Source organism: Nyctereutes procyonoides, unplaced genomic scaffold (assembly GCF_905146905.1).
Source record: "Nyctereutes procyonoides isolate TBG_1078 unplaced genomic scaffold, NYPRO_anot_genome, whole genome shotgun sequence".
Taxonomy (NCBI): domain Eukaryota; kingdom Metazoa; phylum Chordata; class Mammalia; order Carnivora; family Canidae; genus Nyctereutes; species Nyctereutes procyonoides.
In genome coordinates, this window is record NW_026575082.1 from 32,958,677 (window position 1) to 32,983,112 (window position 24,436).

General features: G+C 35.3%; 1 protein-coding gene across 1 annotated transcript in view; it reads right to left on the minus strand.

Annotated features, from left to right (window-relative positions):
- Positions 1 to 24,436, minus strand: part of LOC129514562 (rho GTPase-activating protein 15) — a 617,088-nt gene that overhangs the window by 187,352 nt on the left and 405,300 nt on the right. The window contains exon 11 of the mRNA XM_055333243.1: positions 9,634 to 9,711. Coding sequence (XP_055189218.1) covers positions 9,634 to 9,711 — 78 coding nt within the window. The remainder of the gene's footprint in view (positions 1 to 9,633; positions 9,712 to 24,436) is intronic.

The window sequence follows — 24,436 nt, forward strand, 5'->3', positions numbered from 1 at the left end:
GTCCACAAGAATGTCATGGGTTGTATTTGCTGCTGGAACTCTAGCATCCTGCATGTTGCCTGTCACATAATAAGAGCTCTGTAAGTGTCTGTCAATGAATAAATGATATAAAAGCTAAAATCATGTTTTATGGAGCTCATAAAGGAACTGGGAGCTGGGACCTTCAGAAAGGAGGAAAGCTGACAGGGATACCTGCCATTCTTTCCAGTGGGCCCATGAATCCGAAAGCATAAAAGAGGGGTTTTGAAGTCTATTTGACTCTAAGTCATTCAGATTTTCATTTGAGCATTACTTCAGTCCCCCACATTTGTAAATTTTGGACACTTTATCTTGAGGTTTTGTGTGGAAACCTGAAAAAATCCTTGTTAGCCTTGCACCTGTTACTTTTCCTTTTTAGAAGCAGTTTTGAGGTGATAAGAATACTTACTTTTCTATAGCACGCTTTTGTTAGAAAATGCTTTTAAACTACATGGAACACTTGGAAAAGAGGTGCTAGATAAATATATGTGAGTCACAGAAGCTGAAATTACCAGCAACAGGGACTTCCTGTGCGAAAACAAAAACAAAAGCATCCTTTCAAAATTCAAAATTCAGAATACGGGCTTAGCAAGGGCAATCGTTTCATTATTATCTGATACAGATTTTCTGTCTGCCTGACTATACCCAACATTATGGAGAGCCGAGATGGCAAACCGACTTATACCACTGCTTCCAATTGCATTCCTGACTCTCCTAATTGCTAGTAACATATTTTGTGAAGAAAGAGTAAGTCATACCTCCTCAAAGGTATATGAAGGCAGAAAAAAAGGGGATACAGGGTTCTTCCCTCTTCATTTCTGTCCCTTGATTCTTTTATCCAATCTAAAATTAAATGCTCATTTATAAGAGTCTGGGGAAAAATACAATGTAAAATATAGTTTGAGTTTTCTTTACCAAGACACTCAAGAAATGAAACATAATACAGTATCTCAATGAATATTGACATAGAGTTGGTTTGTGTTAGAAGTCTGTCATTCTCTTAAACAAATCTTTGCTTAGTCCATATACAGTAACAGGCACTTTTCTGTATTGGGGATGCAGTGATGAATCAGACTTTCCCACTCCTGATGAAGTCACAGTTAGGAGTTATTTAGTAAAAGAATTCTTGAAATGAAGTTTTTCTTTTATAAAAGGGTTCCACAGACTGGACACCAAGAAAGTAAAGTAATATAACGAGAATAAGTGGGTTTTGGATTCTTTGATGTTAAAAAGAAGAACATGTCTCTTTGCCCCTTCTCCCATGGTAAATTGAATCCAGCACTCAGTAATATATTCTTTGGAGTAAGTTTAAAATGGATTCACTGTCTGGCTTCAAAACATATTAATATTGCGGCCTTAGAAAAGTTACTTAATCTTTCTGAACCACGATTTTCTCGTGTGAGTAATATGGATCATAAAGTTTATCTACCTTGCAAACTTTTATGAGGGTGAAAGTTAAGTCTAATTTTCCATACATGCCATGCAGTAGATTCTCAATTAAATGCTAGCTAGCATCAGCATCAGTATCACTCTCTTATGTTTTAAAATATTATTTACTCCTTAGCTTTTTAAGCACATCTTTAGGTAAAACATCTTATCTTTTTAATTTATTCTAGAATCTACAATGGAAAAAGATCATAGTTGTACAAAATATGTCAGTAATTTTAATCGTACTACTAACATACATCTTATACCCATGGCATTTTTTTGTTATACTCCAAATTATGACTCAGAGTCCATAAAAGTTAGTGAACATGATTACATCAATCAATAGTCAAAGAGAAAGCCTCTCATCGCTAGAAATTTTGTCAACCAAAAAGGAGTTCATAGTCTATTTCTGCCTTACTCAAATAAAAACTTTGTCTGATTTATGGCTTGTAGGTCTTGTCTCTGCTAGATAACCAATATAAAACTAGCTGGATATTGTGCGGGGGTTCCCAAACCTGGCTATGCACTTGACTCACTTGGAGAGTTTCTCTTTTAAAATACATACATATAGCTCCAACCCCAGACTTTCTATATTAGAACTTTTATGACTGGACTCCAAAATCTTTATATTTAAAAGTTCCCCAACTTTAGACAGACTTTAACATGACTCCTAATGTCCCCTGCTCCTTGTGTTTATGCTTTGTATGATCTCCTCCGCCAGGGTATAGATAGGAACTGTGGCTTGGTTCTAACCATCAGAATGTACTAAAGGTGATGGGTTATAACCTTTATGGTTATCTTACATAGATTATAACTTCTGCTTTAGACACTAGTCTCCTTCCCTTGCTTTGATGAAACAAGCTGCCTATGGAGAGGTCCAGACCTCTGGCCAACAGCCAGTAATGTTGAGGTCTTAAATCCAACAAACTACAAGGAACTAAATCTTAATAATCACATGAACTTGGAAGCAGATCTGCCTCCAGCTGAGCCTCCAGATGAGGACCCTCCCCTGGCCAACATCTTGATAGTAACTTTATGGGGGATCCAGCTAATCCATACCCAGATTTCTGACCCACAAAAAGTGGGAGATGATAAATGTGTGTTGCTCTAAATAGCTAAGCTGGGGGTAATATTGTTATGCAGTAGTGGATAATTAATACAGTTCTGAAATGTAGTCAGTGTCAGCAGCCAGGGATACCGAACATAGTTAAGAGCAGAAGTAAGCTTGGTATGTTTCCCCACTAATTTTTAATTTTTACTACTTAATTCTGTTGGTGAATGATGATTTATGCTGATGATGGCTTTTTATTTTTTAAATTAAAAAAATAAAGACTTAAAATTTATTTATCTGAGAGAGAGAGAGAGAAAGAGTGAGAGCTCAAGAGAGCACAAGTAAGGGGAGGGACAGAGGGAGAAGGAGAAGCAGACTCAAAATTGAGCAGGGAGCCAGATGTAGGGCTCAATCCCAAGACCTGAGATCATGATCTGAGCTGAAGGCAGATACTTAACTGACTGAGCCACCCAGGCACCCTGATAATGGATTTTTATAAATATCCTTAGGGATTTCCTTGGGGATTGGCAGTTGCATAACTCTGACTGATTTAATTCCTAGACCCAATGGCCAAATCTCCATGGAAAAGCCTTAACTGAATTAAAACCTGAAATTTCAGTAGCTTTTACTCACCCTCTCCCATGAACATGGATGGGACTATCTTTTTGGAATCTGGCAACACTCAAAAGTGATAAAATACAATTAAACTTCTCTTTTGTGTTCAGGAGCTCCAAAATCCCATGAATTTGGCTAGTAAGACTAAACCATTGGATGGCAGGGAATCTCCAAAGATTTCCCACACTTGATATTTCTTCCTAGACAAAGAATCTTGATATTATCAAAGAAAATTCAATCATGTGGAAACCCAAAACCATATTTGCTTATTAATATTTAGTATCATGATTGTGTAAGAGAAATAATTGATATTGATCTGATTTTATCTAACATCTTAAAGTTCAATAGTAAATATCACTTGGCTGATTCAGAGTTTTTAAAGTCCTCACATTTTCCTTACTATTACCATTTTGGAAATAAAGACTTTGAGATTCGAAGGGGTTAAAGTTGTTTCCATCAGCCTAACAAATAGCTCAGAAGCAAGATAAGGAGGCAGTTTCATTGATTTCTACCCGGTGTTCTCTATCTACTGGATGATCTCTGCCTCTGTTTCACCATAGCGTTAGGTAGGCTCCTTATAGCTTGGCATATAACAAATTATAAAACATAACTCACAATAAATGTATGATATAATTTTGTTTTAAAATATTAGCCAGAATTTGAATATTTTTGATACTGGAAATATTCATAAAGCTGTTATTAGAATACAGTGTAAAAACTGGGGCACCTGGCTGGCTCAGTCAGTAGAGCATGAGTTCAAGCCTCCCACTGGGTATAGAGACTACTTAAAGATATAATCTTTTTTTTTTATTTTTAAAATATTTTATTTATTCATGAGAGACACATGGAGACAGAGACAGGCAGAGACACAGGCAGAGGGAGAAGCAGGCTCCATGCAGGGAGCCCGATGTGGGACTCAATCCCAGGACTTTAGGATCACACCCTGGGCTGAAGGCAGACGCTCAACCGCTGAGCCACCCAGGTGTCCCAAAATCTTTTTTTTATTTTTAAATAATATTGCATAAAAACTAAAGACTATATAAATGTGTATGAATGGGAAGAGCTTAATGTTTTGACTTCTGTTCAGCATTATTTACTAATTACAACACATTTTCTTAAGCAGCTAGAAAGCCATACAAGTTTTGCCATCAATAGTCTTTGAGCTCCCTGACTCAATGTAGCTGAAAAATGAGGTCTTAGTTTCCAAAGCCCTGAACGATGTTAAGAGTCTGGCCCTTTTATGATCAAGTGATCTTTTTGGCTTTAATGGGAAAAATAAATCATTGTTAAAAGATAATCTTGTCACATGGAAGCCAGAAAGGTGCAATATCAATGATTCGACTTACCAAAAAAACCGCCCTGCGGAATGGGATACAGCAAATAACAGTTTGTTTTGCTATTGCTGTGGTTGGCAGTCGGAGCAAAGTAGGCTTAAGGAAATACCTTGTTTTAAAAATAAGAGGGCAATATAAATGCACTTAATAGAAAAGTGAACGGACTTGATACAAGGGCTATTTTATGAGAACAGAACTGCCAATTGTTCACATTCTTTCTCTCTTTCCTCTTTTATTCAATTTTTGATGCTGCAAATAACATGAAAAAAACATGAGGGTAGCTCTAAAGTTAATGCTTTGCTTGGCATTGTGGTACAAGTCTATATAAAAGTAGTTTAGATATAGTTGGTAACATGAAATTGTTTCTCTAATAGTTTATTTTCAATGGAGCTTATTCTTAGCATGTTCAAAATAAGCAAATTCATCTCTTTAAGCCAATGTTTAATTTGGATTATTATGCCAATAAGATCTGGGTGAATAAAGATATGCAAAGTGCAAGACTGTAAATTAATGGGGGAAAAAAAAACCCTCTCCCATTTAAAACAACATACACGCGCAATCATATGCACACACACACATACACACACCCACACACCCAATTAAGATTCTTGGCCACGTAGATTTATAGCATTTATATATTTTGTTCCTCTGGGTGTGAAAAAGTGAAGGAGGTGTCCCTAAGATTCTTCCTTTAAAATTTTTTCCTATATATGGAAAACATGTCTAAAATCTTGGTGGGAAGTAACTTCCTCCAGTTCAGAGAAATGGTTAGAGGGAATATTTGTGACTGTGTATTAAGAAACACTAGTCTGGAACATTCCCACCGGGTTCTTCCCCTACAGCTTCATAGTTCTCCCATTGGCTCATGGGCTTGGGAAGCTTCATAGTTGATATTTTCCAAAAAGGGTGCCAGTCTTTCTTGTCCCCTTGTTAAAGGGTGAAAGAGAGCATCTAGCAGTACCAAAGAGAGTCTGAACTGATTTTGGAGTTTGAGCAATAAGCCTAGAAGGGCAGTCCAAACCAGGGTGTTGATACCAGGAGGAGGGGAACTCAACCCGGTGGGATTTCCAAGACCCACTGTCAAACGTGCTCAAGACAGTGATGCAGCATCCTCAATTCCACAGTCAGTCCTGTGCAGAAGTAACCCCATGCAAGAAAACCATCAGGTCACACAGATCATTCTGAAGAATCAACACAGTGTCACAGGCTGTTGACAGGTTGACATCTAAGGTCATGGACCAGTTTTCTTTGGGGGATGCCTTCATAGAGTGGAAGAGTTGCCTCAGCAAAATGTCACTAAAAGCTGTCACCAAATACAGTAAACAAGGCCCAGCACTGCTTTTTTATGCACCGGTGACCCAGTAAACCAAGAGTTCTCAGTGACTGCTGAAGACTGCGACAGAATATTGTATTAAAGTTGTTTCTTGGTCCAAACACAGATACGTAAAGCCTTATAGAGAATGCCTCACAAAGAATTCCGGGCTTCTTTGTAAGTGTGATGTTTGGCATTTTCCTCTGCATTTTTTCTTTCTTGAACTGTTCTATCCAAACTCCTATGGCTGGACTTGTCACTTACAAACACCATTTACAGGTGTAAACAGAAAGTGACTAACAAGTGGTGTAGCATGAAAAGACCAATACACACTTTGACAAAAAGGTAACAACAATTAGTGAGTGGGGAATGCCCAATGGCAGCAGTGGCTTTCAGCACAGGCTCTGAGTCAGAAGCACCAGGGATCTAGTCTTAATTCTTTCACTTACTTGAATTACAACCTTAGGATTTAACGTCCAGGGGCCTCAGTTTCCTCACCTTTAAAATGAGGATAGTATCTATTCTATGGGATGGTAAAAAACACTAAATTAAATGACATAAGTAAAGCACTTAGTATAGCACCTGGAATGTAGCAAGTTATGAAAATATGTTAGCTAGTTTTATAATAATAATTATTATGATTATTATCCTGGTTACTAGTTATCATCAGAACATGCTTTTCAAAAGTGATCCCTTTGAATTTAACTTGTGTGCCATCTGATCTGGAAGTATAATGAGGGTGTCCAATTCCTACTGATTTAGTGAGTCAAACAGAAAACCAAAACAAATTGAATCATTCAACTGGTGTATTTAGAATTGCTGATGATTATGGCATTCAAGAAAGTTAGCAAAATACATAAATTGCAATTGAACTGTTCTTGAAAATCCCCCAAATCAGTTTTCATTTGTCTAGCCTAATGGTGGGTAGGCCTTGTTCATGTTTTAAATGTATATTTAGACCCTTATAAAAGAGGAAACTTTGTGGAATGTGAACATGGAGACAAAAGGTATTAACACAAAGGGAGTATACCAAAATCATGTATGTTCCATCTTTGAAAACAAAAAGAATATACTGCATTGACATATCGCTTTATGCTTTTCATGGAATTATCTATCGCTCATGGCCACTCTATCTCATTGCATACACACACACACACACTCACACACACACACACACACACACACACACACACACACCCAGAGGGGAGGCTCCAATGTACACAGTCAACCTCTTTGTACCTAGCACTGATTCTCTTCTAAGTCAGCTCTGCTGTTAGAGACCAGTGTGCAGATGGAGGGAAGGTACGGTGTTAGCACCAAAGCTATGGGTGCACTCCAGAGATTTCATTCAAAGCATAATCTGATTAGCAAAATTTGAGACAGGCCGGTATAGGCATTCTTTTATCATCTAATTCAAAAAACTCCACAACACAACTTGGACGAAATCGCCAGTATCAAAGGTCCTAATGTAGCATAATTTGCGTTGAGCATGCTGCATTGTGACAGTGCTATAAACCAGGGAGACAGTTTACTGACAATTCTCTGCTACCAGATACCAACTCAGGCCTCTGTCCAGCTTTACATTGTCAACTCTCATGGAAACATGAGCAGTTACACAGCCTCAGAGGACGTTGAAGTCTGGATTGCAAAAGATGAGATGGACAGATTTCATATTTTCATTGCAGATTTTTTTTTGCCTTTTCAAACTGCTGAGCATAATTTTTTTTTAAAGGCAGGAAATGCAACTAGTGTTTGTTTCTAGCATGGCTTCTGTTTTGAGATTTCTTCTTTGTAGGAGAAATGTGTTGCCCAGCTGTCTAGAATCCCAATCAGGATATGGCTTCAGTATGAAATATATTAAAAGAATGATTTTAGCTGGTTATAAGCAGGAATGAAAATGAGGCTGGGCCTATTTTATCCAATTTTTACTCACAGAGGGGGCATTCTGGTTCAGTCCAATGGGGCCAATATGAATAAATGGAGTGAAGCTAAGTTCAGCGTGGAGGGGGGTTGTTTGTTTTGTTTTGTTTGTTTTTGTTGTTTTTGTTTTTGCCTTGGACGGAGAGTAATTGTGAAATATAAAGGTTCACGTTAATAAGCAAACAGAGCTGAGGAGATTCTTGGTTATAAAGATTCTCAGAAATAAAAATCATGTGCCCACTGGCCAGAAGTATTGCAGTCAACACTTAAAAGGGTAGTTCAACCCAAATTAAACTGTTGGAGGGTTTAATGCTTCTCAGTATTAATATTTCTATTTGCAACACACACACATCATTCAACAAATATTAATTAAAACCTCCCTTTATGCACACCCTAGGGCTATTCTTGGTTAATGGACAAAGATGATTCAAAGTCCTACCTTTTACTATCTATAGAAATTTGTGGAGATAGATAGTTCCACCAGTACTCTATCCTTGGCCAACTTAAGATGTTTGAGTCTGCTTGTTTTCTATAACATTTCCTATTTTTTTGTTTTAATTTTTTTTAATTCATAGTTTTTTTAAAGAGAAGTTTCAGGTTTACAGAAAAAACTGAATAGAAAATACGGAGTTCCCATATGCCCCCTCTGTCCCCCCCCCATCCCAACACACAATTCCTCTATTATTTTTAATTAGTGTGGTACATTTGCTACAATTGATGAGCCATGTCGAAACTAACCAAAGTCTATAGTTTACATTAAGGTTCACTCTTAGTGTTGTATATTATATAGTTTTGACAAATGTATGCTGACATGTATCCACCATTACAATACCAAACAGAATAGTTTCACAGCCCTAAAAATCCCCTGAACTTATTGATTCATCCTTTCCACCCCCCAGATCTTTTGCTACCACTGATATTTTGCTGTCTCCATAGTTTTGTCTTTTCCAGAATCTCCTATAGTTAGGATCATACAGTACATAGCCTTTTCTTTTCTTTTTTTTTTTTTACATACCCTTTTCAAGCTGGCTTTTTTCACTTAGCAATTTCATGTAAGGGTCCTCCAAGCCTCTTCATGACTTGAGATCTCACTTCTTTTTATCACTGAATAATATTCCAATATATGTATGTGCCACTGTTCATTTACCCATTTACTTCTTGATGGACATCTTGGTTGCTTTCAGGCTTTATCAGTTTTGAGTAAAGCTGCTGGAAATATTTGTTCACAGGTTTTTGTGTGAACACAAGTTTGGAACTCATCTGGGCCAATATCAAGGAGCATAGTGCTGAATAGCTTGGTATAAATATGCTTTCATAAGAACCTATAAAACTATTTTTCAAAGTCCCTGTACCATTTTGCATTTCAAGCAGTCGTGAATGGGAATTCCTGTTGCTCCACATCCTTGTCAGCATTTGGTGTTGTCAGTGGTTTTGCTTTTGGCCATCCTAACAGGTGTTTAGTAGTATCCCAGTGTTGTTTTAATTTGTAATTCTTTGATGATAAATGTAGTTTCCTAATTTTTAATTCTCCTACTTACCTATTACATATTTTTCTAACATTTGTGATTATGACCCTTACTTTTCCATCATTCATTTACTCAATTATTTATTCACATGCATTAAGTGCTTATTATATGCCAGCACCATTTTTCAAAGCCAGGCTATTTTCCTCTCTTTTATGCTCTTATTTTTCTTTTTTTCATTTTTCAGTTTGTCATATTCCACTAATTATTTGTTTCACATAAACTGTTAGTTGCTTCTCTCTCTATTCTATTAATCTCCACGTAAACTGACTATCTCTTACTTCTCTGTTGAAAATTGCTTAATTTCTTCAACTTTCTCTTGTTCCCTTCAAAATATTTATCATTACAGATTCATAATACATACAGCACAGAGTCTGAAATATTGCCAGAGATGAAACTATGGGAAAAAAATGAAGTGAAGAAATCACTTACCTTGGTTGACAATAAATCTTAACTTCTGTATTGTTGCCAGATTGCCACTAACTCGGTATATTCCATCAACATCTAGACCTGAAAATAAAAGGGCATGTTTTATATTTGGTCATAAAAGAACTGAGATGATAAAAGAAAAAAAAATGTGGGAAGGTAGGTAATAGTAAATCAATACCAAATATCCCTTCCTCATAGAGGAAACATTTCTATGCTCTCAACCAAGCAATCTTCAATAGTTTAATTTCAACCAACTAATCATAAAATTCAATTATAGTCGATCACCAACAGATTTGAATCTAGTTGAATCATAGAAGAGCAATAGGTAGTATTGGATTTCACATTATAGTTAAGATTCAGTCTCAAGGAAAAGACAGGAATTAAACTGGTAGTAGGTAGGTCAAGAACTTTCGCATATATATTATTGCCCCTTTCTGGACAGAAAACAACCCAAGGCATTTGTGGAATTTCTCTTCCCTCTTCTTTCCCTCCTCCACTCCCTCCTTTCATTTATTATTCTATTCTATTCTATTCTATTCTATTCTATTCTATTCTATTCTATTCTATTCTTTCTATTCCATCCTATCCAATTCCATTCTTTTTTTCTTGTAATCACTATAACATAACTTGCATTGTTCCGATTACTTTAAACTACAGAATGAAAATTCTATTCCAGATGTATAACTAGTTTGATAATCTCTAATGTATTACAGGTAACGGGAGTACTCCCTTATGGATGGAAAATAAAGAAGTCCTTGGCAAAATGCTGAAATTACTTTCAGAGTATTTTAAAACTGGTCATCTATAATTCAGAATAACTTATCCTGGCAGTGGATTTGGATAATCAACCACTTGTTTTCTACACATCTATTTATAGCATCTAGTTATTTCCATGACCAAGTTATTAAAAAATGAGGAAAAACGAAAATAGAAACATTTACTGAAACACAATTATTGTCCTTAAAAAATGTGGATAACATTTAATGTCAAGAGTGTATATTCTTTGATGTGTCCAGGTCCTCAGAGAGGCCAGGGATGAGGTTACGAGTCAACTATCTCAGCTGCTTGTCCAGAGAAATGGTGTAGCACCATGATTAAACACTTGAATTCATGATCAAAAGTATTAAATAAATTGGTAGAAATTATTGTCATAATATAACAGAATAAGGGCTTTGTAAAGCCCTTTGCTGACATGAAATGATCTCTTTGATAGTAAGAACATTTCTGCCATGGTGCATAATATTTCTTCAGTAGTTTAGGATAGAATAAAATAACTTGCAACACTGGCATTAATAGTATAATTTGAAACAATCATTCAGTATTTTTTAAGACTTCATTTTCTTAGAGTAGTTTTAAGTTTGCAGCAAAATTGTAGGGACGGTATAGAGATTTCCCATATGCTTCCTGTCCCTGATAGATGCATAGCCTCCCCGTTATGAACATCACCCCACTAGAGTGATACATTTTTTACAATTGAGGAACCCACATTGTTACATCATAATTGTTGCATTATGGTTCATTTTGGTAGTGTATTGTTCTGTGTTTGGACAAATGCATAATGACATGTATCCATCATTTAAAAAATGATACAAAGTATTTTCCCTCCCCTACAAATCCTCTCTGCCCACCTGTTCATCTTCATGATTTTGACCCAGCCATGTGATAAACCACAGAGCAATTTGGAATAATATCAATACAATGCAATAGTTGTTATTAGCAAGTGTATTAATTGGTTTGAGTTTTGTAGGTCTAGAGCAATCTAATAATAAATTACCAAGTCTCTGTCCCTTCATGAGAATTATGAATTTGTGAGGAATTAAGATGAGGTTGGACACCCATTAGTGTGTATATGAGTGTCTAAGACACATACATCTATAGAAGTCACATATATTATTTCTTCCTAATGTACAAAATAGCTCCATTCATCAAAAGTGACTCCAACATGTTTGCTTTTTAAGTACAATGTACATATGACAACTGCACTGTAACAATCATCCTACCTAAAAGTTTTCTAGTATACAATTCCTAGTTTTATTTTTTTCCCATTCTTTTTTTTTTTTTGTATATTTTTTATTGGAGTTCGATATGCCAACAACTCCTAGTTTTAGTATGTGACCATAATGGTCTTCAGTTTATACATATACCCAGAACTTTATAATTTACTACCCACTACTTTCCTCGCTTTGTCATTAGGTAGTGTCTGGTACCTAGATTTAACCCATAAAAATATTAAATAATATTTTAGATTTTAAAAAATATCAAAGCTTTCAAGTAAATGTGTCCCTTTTGAAATAGTCCCTCTTGGGACTATGTTTAATTCTTTTCTGAACCACGTGGCCAATAAGGGAAAATATTTTGGAATTCTTCTTCCAAATCACCTTAAGTGGCTCCATATTATCCATAGAAAAATGTTTCTGGTGGCAAGTTTGGGGCCTTTGGTAATAGTTTTGGATTTAAAACTAGACAAAGGTCACTCAAAACCATGATTGGTGAATAATGTCATCCTGCTTGCCACCACAAACAGACTAAATTTCACCAAATGAAAGTAGTCTGGTATTTTCCCATGAGTTATCAGTTTCTCTGAAAGAATTTGAGAAAAAGAATATTTTAGTAAACAGAAACATTGATGGAATATGCAGACCCACATTCCCCAAGTGAGAAATCCTAATATGCTTTTTATAAAATCAGTCAAATTAACCCTATTTAAAATAATGATTCAAGGTGAAATGTCACTTGAAATCTATTACAATACAAATAAGGACATTTACTATATAATTCTTTTTAATTTTTTTTTTTTTTGCTAATTAGTTGGACCCTTATCAGAGGTCAATAGTCAATTATATTACTTGAATGTCAATGAATTTTTATTGCAAATAAGGACCTTATTTAAGTTTTATTTTATATGCATATCTCTTTATTCAAGGTACAAAATCAAGCTCATTTCTATTTTGAAGCTAGAACTCTTTCTTTTCTAATTATTTTATGTGCAACTGTAGATGTATATGTTGCCTAGAGTTGTAAACTGAGTTTCAATTACTGAAATTCCCCAGGATCCGAAACTTTCTTTTCCTTTTCTAGAAATTTAAAGTTACAACATAAAAAGTCCCTCCCCATCCCTGGTGTTTCATAAATTTCAGTAAAAGATCTTTCTTTCTTTCTTTCTTTCTTTCTTTCTTTCTTTCTTTCTTTCTTTCTTTCTTTCCTTTCTTTCTTTCTTTCTTTCTTTCTTTCTTTCTTTCTTTCTTTCTTTCTTTTTCTTTCTTTTCTTTCTTTTCTTTCTTTCTTTCTTTCTTTCTTTCTTTCTTCTTTCTTCTTCTTTCATTCTTTCATTCTTTTTCTTTCTCTCTCTTTTTTCTTTCTTTTTTGAGTTCGGTAATCAAAAACATTTGAAAGAGCAGTATGGGTTGGATATATTACACTGGAGCAATTGGAAAACACTATACTGTTTAAACAAAGCAGCCTCATCCTAAATTAATAACCCAATTTTCTTTTGGGATAAAAGGAGGGAGGGCTGGGGATGGAGACAGAGAACGTAACTCAGACCAGTGCCACCACTATGGTTGTAGCACTAAGTCACAACAGAAAAACTGCTTTGTGGCTTAAGATAGAAACCAGAAAGTAAGAGGGAGTAAAGCAAAACATATTAGATGCAATTTGAATCTAACTTGACACAACTTCCAAGCCCTTTAGATTCAGAGATATCAACACCATATATCTTGTGAAGGATAACAATCTCTGACATTAGTGGCTCCTGCTTCAAATGGCTCATGCTCCCTTGCTATCATACTTTTTAAATTACATAAATAGAGTGAAAATGACAAAGTACATATTAAAAAGGAGGGTATTACATTTTGCAAAATAATCTGGAACATATCAGTGAATTTTAGCAGTTATAAATTATATAGGTACAGTCTTGAAGTTGATTAGTTTTCCCCTGAATGCCTCACAGAGTGGCAAACCCCAAGTCCTAGGAATTATTACCCAAATTGCAATGATTCACGTGCCATCCTCTTTTTGCTCCAAGAACTTTGAAAGTGATGCCAAACCAAACCAATGTAAATTGGTGGATTTGGACATCCTTTTCATGACCACATTATCCTTGCTGGATTGGAAACTACTTATTTTGGAAATATAATTAGACCTCGTATGATTTTTAAATGTGCAATGACTTCAAGGTACCCATGTTGTGCTCTGGTGAAGTTTGGAGAAAAATCACTTTGAAAGGTACTTCTTTCAAGAAAATACCATGACTGGATGCTGACAAGAACTTTTCTTGTTATGCTAAAAATACCTTGGGAACACAGTGAAAATAAGTCATTTTACTTTTTTGTTTTGTTTTGTTTTTATCAAACTGGCATTAATGACAGTAATGAAAAATTCTCTGAAGAAATCCATGTTCACTGAAATGTCATTTATTTGTTCATCATCAGCTGACCTTCTTAAGCTTCAAAACAGTCTTTACAGTTGACAAAAATCACTGGGTATCACTATAGGAGACTCTCAGAAGTCTCTCTCCTCTACCCCCCACCTTTTCTTCTGAAGAAGCTTAGACTAGGATAGACACACAATTAGGAGTTATTAGACCAAATGGTGGGTCTAAACCCAGTGGAAAGAATGCAGCTGTCATGAGTAATTCCCACTATAAATCTTAGACACTTTCCAAAAAGAAATCTAAGAGACCAGCACAGTTTCCAGAGTTGACTGGCTTATCTGCCAAAATACAGGCAGTTTTCAACAATGCAGATGAGCCTGTTAAAAATAGTTGCAAACTGTGGATTCGGTAGCATTCTTGGTAGCTTGAATGATGGACAAACCACAGAGGCGTAGACTTTGAACCTGGTTGAGAGGTGTGCCCCAAAAGCTTGCTTGTTTTCCTGGAACATAACGAAATGCATCTGAACCCCTGGAGTCTGAAATGTGGGCTGGGAAGTTTGCGCAAACAGCCCCTCTCCCGAGATTTATGGCACTTCCTAATTCCTAGGAGGCCAGAGCTACCGCAAGAAGAGTCATTCTCACAATTCTTTGGTCTTCTGGCTTTTCCCTCTGGCAAAAACCAATGAGCATGGGAACACCCAGAATGCCCCCAAAGAGAGCTGCACATTTCTTTCTTGGTCTTTTGAAGGCCCTGCTTGAGTTCAGAATCAAACCCGAGGGGAAGTCAATGTGCCATTCAGATCTATTCCTCCTCTAATTTGAGTGTCTCCAGTCTTCTATCACCAACTTCTTTGCTCTCAGCCTTTAAATTCAATGACTGAGAGTACAGGATATAACCCGAAACTCTTTCTGAATTTAATTTCTACTCTGTCTCAGTGACTGATATTTATGCTGCATCTATTTTCTGGCTTTATTTAACTATTAATAACTCCTTGCGAGATGCCTTGAAGATCATCCTTCAAGAAGTTCATCCTTCATCCTTCAAGGAGTCAAGAATGATTAGCTTAGGGTAGTTGACACAATTCTGAAGGTCAAAAAAGAATATTTTTCTACATGTTAACTTATAATAGCCATTTTGAATAGAGTTTTTTCACTGTAGAGGCAAATACACTTCTTGGGAAAAAAAGAAAAATTAAACCACACAAAATATTATAGCAAAACATTATATCTACCCACTTTTGCTACCCAAAGATCGTCACTGTGAACAGTTCTGTTTTAATTTTTTGTTATTCATTTTATGTTAATGTGCCATATTTCTGTTTATTAATTTAACTTTGGTATTTATTGACTCCCTATTAGAAAAGATAATGAGTTTAGTGGATAGTTCTTACCACTTATCTATGTACTCTCTCTGTTATTATTAGTTACAGTGACCTGTTTCAGTTTCTTAAATCAAATTGCCTCTGCACTATAGAAAAATAAGAAATAGTGCATTTCCTCTTCCTTCCCCTTCTCTCCTTCACAGTTTCAATTTTATCCTTTTACATTATTGCTTGTATTCTCAAAGTTTTGATCATTTTATTTTACTTAGATAAAGATTTTGTGGCTTACTTATAAGTCAGTATTAATTGCTATTAAAAAAAAGGTATTTGGGTTCAACACTAAAATTTTGCTTCAAAAATGACCTCTCCCAAAAGTCAAGGCCTGATGTGTTCTCGTCTTCTTTTGCAGTTTCCTTCATTTCTTCAAATTAAGCACCGCCCAAAAGAACTTTCTGTGACAATGGAAATGTACTAATGATTCTATCTACATGATGGAAATGTTCTATCTACCTGTTTAAGTCAGGTCCACTGGCCACGTTTGGCTGACTACTGAGTGCTTGAAATGTGGCTAGTGCAACTGAATTTTTATTTTACTTAATTTTAAATTGTGTAACTTCATGATTACCATATTGGGCAGTGCAGCTCAGGGTCCCAGTGAACTACTGCTCCTCTCTTGTGTTCCACTGTTATCTCTTTTGGATTTATTTTTAGGAGTTCTATATTCATCAAAGTACATGGTTGGTAAATTTTCTTATTTCTTCCATCTCCATGATTGTTTTGTTTCATAATGAATTGTTGATTTAAATACTTGCTGGAGCCTCACAAACTTTTACTTTACTAACTTTGAAAAAAAAAAACACTTTCATTATCTTCTAGTGTCTCTGCTCTTAAGTCTTTTTATTAAATTGATCATTGATGCTTTGTAGGTCAATTGCTTTTTCTATCAGGATTTTTAAAAAAGATTCTTCTCTTTAAACTTGTAGAAGTAAAATTTTCCTCAGATTTGTCTATATCTTGACCCTTTCAATCAGAAAAGTTCCTTATATTATTTTCTTGATATATCCTTCCCTTTATTGTCTCTTTTCCATCTAAAACTACTTTAAGATGGATGTTGTTCAGACATCAGATTGTTATTATGCTTGAAAGAGTGAATTAATGAGAATATATGGTTGGTCAAGGGTATTTTTTGTATTTGCACACATCTATTTTTCCTTCAATTGGCTTCAATCTTACATGGACCGACAGAATGAGAGTTTCTTACAGGATGATGGGGTGAGTAGACAATGGGCTAGGAATTCTTCAATTACTGAAGGAGGGAGAAACTTTTTTTGAATAATAATACTTTAATGGCTTTGCTTCTGTGCAAAGTTCTCTAACTCTGTGTCTATTGTGTAGAGAGGGCCTGAGTCACCTTATTCTGCACTGCCTTCTTTCTCAGGTGCCACCAGTCTCTCCTCTGTCCTTATGGGACTAGTTTTCAGGCTCCAGCAGCTGCTGCAGGTGCTTCCTTGGTACAGGATAAATGGAGAGGGGCCCAGGTCTCCCAGATATTAGATCTGATATTTAGTGAATTATTTATTTATTATCCTCTTGCCGATTTCTACTCTTTTTATTAAAGTCCAAGCTTGAATATTCTCTAGTGCATCCCTGGAAAGAATTGTGCCTAATTATTGTGTCTGGAATGGTGTTTATTCCAATAATTACTGGAATGGTGTTTCTTCTGCTCTAATTTCTCTACTTGTTTGATCCCATCTGCTTTCTGTCTTCCTGGAATTTCTATTTCTGGTGGGCTGATGGCACCTTTTCTGTTTTCAGCACCATTATTATTCTTTTTCTTTTTTGACATATATTTTCTATTATTTCATGGGGATTTTTTGAGGAAGGAGAATCAGACATGTTTTTTTCAGTATGCCAGCTTGAATGGGGCCCTATATTGCTTTTCATAAAGATAGAGTTTTTCATACTGAAAACAAAAGTCTCATTAGATTGTGAGGATAACTGCTATATAATAATTTTCTTTGTCGGCATATGGGATGTAAATGACCTGGGATTACTTTATGAATATTTAAAATACTCATGTGTCTCTAATTCTAATGTGGGGAAAATATGTGAATATAGGGTCCAGGTTAAGTACACCCCTCATTTCCTTTTATTTTTTTCACTCCTGTCCTTTTTTTTACATATTTACAGAAGTTCTATTATCACTTATGATTTCTCAAATGTTCCCCTTATTACTGAGATTATTATATTTTACTCTTCCATTTGTTTCATAAGCCCTTCCTTTTATATTTTCATCTCATTTTGATATTTTCTTTTTACTTCCTTGTGTTTCTGCTATAAAAAGTTATAGAGGCAATTGTCACAATTGTCTTTCCTTTTTATTATTTATTTATTTATTTAATTTTTAATTTTTTTATTGGAGTTCAATTTGCCAACATATAGCATAACACCCAGTGCACATCCCATCAAGTGCCCCCCCCCGTGCCTGTCTTTTCTTTTTAATATCATACCACTTTCAATTAGTTTTAACTTTGATTATTGAAGTATAGTTGAAAGTCAATGTTATATTATTGCCAGGTGTACCAGAGGTGATTTGACAATGCTATACATTATCTTTAACTTTCCTTGCTCGATTGATTTGGGTAATAGTCTTTTTTTCAAAGACTTACATATGAATGAAACAAGTTTTTCATCTACCAGATATTTTGTAGTAGATTCATAGGGAAAATAAGAATTTTAGTCCTATTAAGATATGAAAGAGATAAATTTTTGTTGCTAAAATTTTTAAAGAGATGTTTGAGTGAAAAAGAGGTACTAAGAGAAGGGTGCTTTTTTATTTCTGAGAAAACTATTTATGACCTGTGATGCTAACAAATGTAACGTTATTTTGTATTGTTTATATGGATAGTGTTATAGATAAGGACCAAATTCCAGATTTAAATTACTGTCTTAAAACTAAAATAGCAAAAATTAAATAATATATGGGACTAAGGACAAAATAGTATCAAATACAGAATTTTGGATCAGAGGGAGAGATGTTGATTTTTCTTCAGGGACGGTTCGTTGGCCACTTGTGTAGGATCATTATCGAATCTCCCCCTACTGCCAAACTCACATCTGTTTAAGGTGTTACACTAGGAAACAAAATTGTTAAGGATCCTAGCCAAAAATAGTTACACATTTATTCGTCATTCATTCATTCATTCAATCATTCATTCATGTCATACTTGCTCTTTGCTCAGTCTTATCCTATTTGATCACCTGGAAAAATAAACTTAAAATTGGAAGAGGAAAAGGACAAAATATCCTGAGTGTTAAGAGCATTACTAGTTGTGTTTCTTGGTGGTTCTGTATTGTACCACTTATACCTTGAAAAGATCTATGGCTCTAGTATTTGCAAATGGGGGGAGAGATGGCTGATTTTTTTTTTACTTTTAAGTATTCTTCTTATCATTTTTAAAAGACTTTATTTATTTGTTTGCTTGTTTGTTTGTTTAGAGAGCACAAGAAGGAGGAAGGGCACAGGGAAAGAGAATCTCAAGCAGGCTCTGTGCTGAGCACCAAGCCCCACCTCCCATAACCTGGGATCATGAACTGAGCAGAAACAAGCCACCCAGGTGCCCCTACTATTATTAAGAATTGTTTTTATTCTTGTGTAGAGTGACATTGTTAGAAAAGAAATTGGAAAATCATTTATTGTATTAGTTTCCCATCTCTCCAGTTCCTTTTAAGCCTGACATTGGACACTTTAAGAATAACAAGAGAATCACACCAGATTCTTTAAATGTCACTGGAAACATAAAAGCCATTCTCCTCAATATGAACTATCTTTAACTATTAGAGTTTTCCCCTTATATTTATACTTACTCCTTATCATGATATTTCACTAATTGTGTCATAATTGGAGATATTTATCCATACCATCAGAGTCCAGAACAGTAGATAATAGTATGTAAAAAGTGCTGTGAAAACTTACATCAGTACTGAGGGCTAGATCCTGATTTCCATTTACTGTAATTGTTTTTATGTATTAGGTTTATTTTTGCATATAACCTCCACACATTTTGTTCAGCTTGCATTCATTCCATTTAGACTTACTACGAAGCCAATTGCCTTTAAAATCATGCTTTTAAATGTATAGAATACTAATTGTTAGGTAAATAAGACTAAAAACAAAAGGAAAGAAGTTATTAAAGAAGTTATTACAACATGCCAGTGTGATACAGGTGGAAGTCATTCGTATACGCTCCCCAATACCGGAGTAAAATGAAATGGGAGTCTAAGATGGCATCCTATGTGTGGTTCCCCATTTCTCAAACATTGATCCTTACATATTTGTCTAAACTCAGCCAAGAATTTGAGGCCCAACAATATGAAGCCTGCAGCATGGTAGACGCAAATATGGTTTATAGAATTCTATCAATCTTAGAATCATTCTGAAAGTATTTCAAGGTAAGGAGGATCTCAGAGTATCCTTGAATTTGTCTGTGAAATTTCACTAGGAAACCCAATATCCTTGATTTGACAAGACAAAAGGTAATGAACTGAAATGATTTCTGCAAAATGGGAAGCGAAGTTCCTGGAAATAGTCTTTGATAAATTCTTTTACATGTTTCTTTCTTTCTTTTCTTTCTCTCTCTCTCTTTTTTTTTCTTACAAATATTGGCCAATGATTCTGATTAACATTAAGTGAGAGCTCTCATCTTGAGGAAAAACTTCATGTGTCTGGAAGGTATTTGGTCCATTGCATCTCATTCTTTGAGTTTCTTTTCTGTTTGAGTTCCATTGTTATGTTCTGCTGTGATCATGCTGATGTAAATAAATAGTTTTTTTTTTTTTTTGGAATTGTGACTTGCTCAGAGTGTTTCTTTAAAATAAATATGAGTAATAAGAATGAACAGTCTAATTTGATCAGCCATTATCATCTGGCAGTTTGCAAGCAAATGCACCAGCATAATGTGAAATTCAAACAGCAGTGGGTGACCACTGCCACGGGATTGGCATAGCAGGTTTAATGAAAGAAACCCAGCTTCCTGAAGGTACTATTCGTAAGGAAAGCTTGGAGCTTAGGAAGGAATGATCTGTAGACTATGCCCATGTACACTTCTTGTTTTAAAAATTTGGCAACAAACTCTTTTATAAGTTAAAGACATGCCCTAAAAGGCTTACCAACACAAACAAGAAGAAAACGCTGAAAAACGGCTCCTTTTGTGATGAACTCATAATAGTTACATAAAGTCTAGCCTTTAATCCCATTATACTTGAAATAGATATTGACTTGAAATTCATATATTTGCTCTCATTCTTTTCGATCCCCCCACCCCTATTTTTTTTTAAACATCTAAACAAAGTGACCTCATTGTTTTCCATTGGACTTTTTTTTTTTAAACATTGGCTGGGATGATTGAGATTCAGGAATGTGGGAAAATGGATTCCCAAACCACGTCCCTCCCCTTTCATTCTGAACTGTAATTTTTGGCTTGGCTTGAATCACAGTCATCGCATTTCAGCCTGAATCTCTCTGTAAAGTGATCTTTCTTAAACATTTCTCTCACTCATCAAGGGATCAGAAACAAAGCTGTTCTAGTCTTTCAGCAAAACACTTACAAGCAGCTTTTACTGAGAAGTTGCAAGAGCTAAATTTCCTCTAAAATTGTTTGAAAAGCGAACATTTTCAGTGCCTCGTTGTCCTTTTTGTGAATCTTGTCATCTGTATGCCATGAGCTCCAGCAGCTATTTTAATCTGTTTTTGTTTGCAATCCATTTGGTGTCCACCCAAGGAAATGCAGGTGATTCTAATTAACTTACTGCTGAAGATGTAGGAAAAAAAAAAAACTATCTCAATTGTGTTGCACAGAATTATACACTTAAAACCTTTCTTCTATTATTTATGACATATTATTAATGAAAATGGTTGTATGAATATGTTTACCACCTAATTCATTGCTGTTCACTTTTTTTTAAATCAATGAGGCTTACAGCACAGAAAAGAGCCACACACATACACAAATACACAGACACAATACAGGCCCCGAGAATGCTTGCCAACTTTTATTTAACAAGAGTAGCAACTTAAAAATAACATTATTTTTACTTTGTGCAACATAGTTTAATATCTGAAATAACCCTGTTCCAATAAAAACCTATTGAAATACTCTCCATCTAACTCTGCCCTGAAGGTAAAAGTGATTAATTGAAAGATTTTGGCAGATCTCTGCTCACCACCAGGGCAGTTTAATTTAGAACACATTCAACCATTTCTCAGTGTCTCTGTGTTGGTGGAGCATAACTTTTGATCTTCTTTGGGGAGGTGCCTCTAATTCAGACCCTTTAGCTAGCCACTTCCTGGAGGGTTTTGATGGCTTGCTTCTGCTAAACATTCAGGTGAGGGAGAGAGCCCTTCTGGCTGCGGCCTCTGAAGTGGGGTAGGGAAGCAGAATTCCAGACACAAAGACAAAATAAACTACCAACCTGTTTGAGTATATCTACCATCAGTAAAATCCTATTTAGATCACAGACAAACTTCTGAGAAATTCTGGTGTCATCAGACTCTTTTCTAGTTAAAGAAGATGCTCCCGGCCATGACAGTGAGCATGACTAAAGAATAAAGTTCCTTTTCTCAGGAAATATAAAGAAGATTATTGTTTTCTTTTTGATAACACAGGAGAGGGTGTCAGGTGGGTATTGTTAATACTTCTGCTATACAACCCTCCCTTTTTGGCAAATGGACCTGTGCTCAACTGGGGTTAAACAGAAGGAAAGAAAAACTCCAATAGATTCTGGATGGAAAGGCCTTGAGTTGGTGAACTCCAACCTTGCATACAACTTAACACATACTGATTGAGCACTTATTATATTGCAAAAGTGGACTAGGCACTGGAGTTATAGCAAAGAACAAAGAGTGCATAGTCCGGATATCATGGAGCTACAGCGCTAGGATTGTTCTGCTGAGTTAGTAACTGATGAGTTAGTAACAACGGCACCTGCAATATTTTCGTACATGCAAGACATCTGAGCAATACACTCAGGTTGGTATATGCTCTATAGCCAACTTAAGAAGGAAACATCATTATGATAGTTATTCAGTTTCACATTATATCCTGAAACAGTTAAGTTACACATGTTTCGTATTATGTATATTATATATATTATGCACTACACTATATATAACTGTAATATATATGTTATATGTATTACATATTATACAGTAAACTATTAATGGTAATTATCTGTGTACAGCGGGATTATAAAAATGATTCTAGTTTTATTTATTATTTTATACATTTCCTACTATTTTGTATGTGTGCATATGCATACATATATGCATATGTAAGAATATGTATATTATTATAAACTGAAAATAATGATATTTACTTCATTACCAAAACATCATGCCATAGATTACATTTCTTTGTTATATGGGTTTATGTTCCTTTAGGCTCATTTGAAAACGATTGAAAGATAAAACTATTGATTGTCCTTGAATGCTCTATGGCGTATATCTAATTCATCTGAAACATGCTTTAAGACCGATGGTAGCAGTTTCCAAATATTTATGAGACACAATAAGAAATCTCAAAATTAAAGTATTTCACAAACCATTCCATTATTGGACAAATGACACCAGGTTAGGAAACACAAATGCAAGGTTTCTAGAATAGAGCTGAAAAGACATAATCATTTCCCCTAATTGTAAACTCTAACTATCCGTGGACAACTTATACCATTGTCATTCGTGATTGTAGGTCTTGTACACAAAGAAATGCATAGATAAAGGCCTAAAGCTAGCATTGAGGTTGGCTTTTTAACTTCTACTATCACTTCATTAGTGGAAAGGTAAGGCAAGTTCTCTTTTAGTGGTGTAGGAGACCCATCTCCTAGGCTTAATTCTTCACTACTTGAGGGCTGTTAACCCTCTAGTAAAGCATTGCACACACTCCAGTTACTCAAAACATTACTTGTTGGCTTAAAGAAAAAAAAAAAAAGACATTCCAATACCAATTGTTCCCTTATTTAAACTCATCTAGCACTAGTATAATACAAACCAGATTTCCTGCTTCTGGAGGATTTTGTCACATAGGTCTACATAAAAAAAATCCTATTGAAATATTTCTGTGTGTTTATGCATATTTAGCATCTCTCATTTCTTTCTGATCTGTTGTCACAGAAAGAGGTATATTAAACTAAGATGTGCCACATATGTTGATGTTCATTAATATAATATTTATTGAGTGTCTATTCCATATATGTAATTTTCTAAGTGGTAAGAAACCAAGTTACAAATGCATCTCATGTTTCCCATTGTATGAAATTTAAATAGTGTCTCAATTTCCTCATTTTCCCTAAGGGCCGGCAGATTCTGAATTTTAAGAATATTAGAAAATCCATGATTATTCACTACCGTTGACTCGTGAAGTGCTGTAGAAATTAGAAATGAAAGATTATCAATTCGGAGACCTGGACTTTACACCACCAGTCCCCAAGGTTAGTCTTAACATTAATTACAGAGGCTATATTTAGGGCATCTTTCAGAAGCTTGGAGGTAATGACTCTGTCTTAAAGTGTTCCTTTTATACAATTTTGCTTATGCCTAAAATTATGTAATTAGAATTTTATTCCTTTTTCTTTAAATCCCATGGAAGGATTTCACTTCAAACCTCACTAATCATGCACTTTGATGTAGATTTATCTATTAGATCTTGTCCTGACAGCAAGCTTCAGCTACAAGGACAGAAAATACAAGACTTCTTTTGTGTAGGGTATGGGACAGGCTGAGATGGAGGACAAGAGGGCAAGTGTGATAAACAACAGGAAAGAAACAGAAAGAGGAAGCGAGTGTCCAATTTGGCTTCAAGTTAATCCAAGGTAGTTGCCATTACCCAAATGCTTACCCTGCCTGGATTTTCTCAGATATACCGGGATATGGGGAAATGGAGTGTTCTCACTGTATTTAAAGATTTAGGGGAGGAAAGGTACATTTTTCAGCCTGTCTAAATACATTTTACCCTTAAACATAATTTGGTCTTACCATCATAATAATTTTCCATCATGTGAATGGTGTAATAAATTATCTTTCTTCAGAGACAACTTATTCAATAATTTTTTCATTT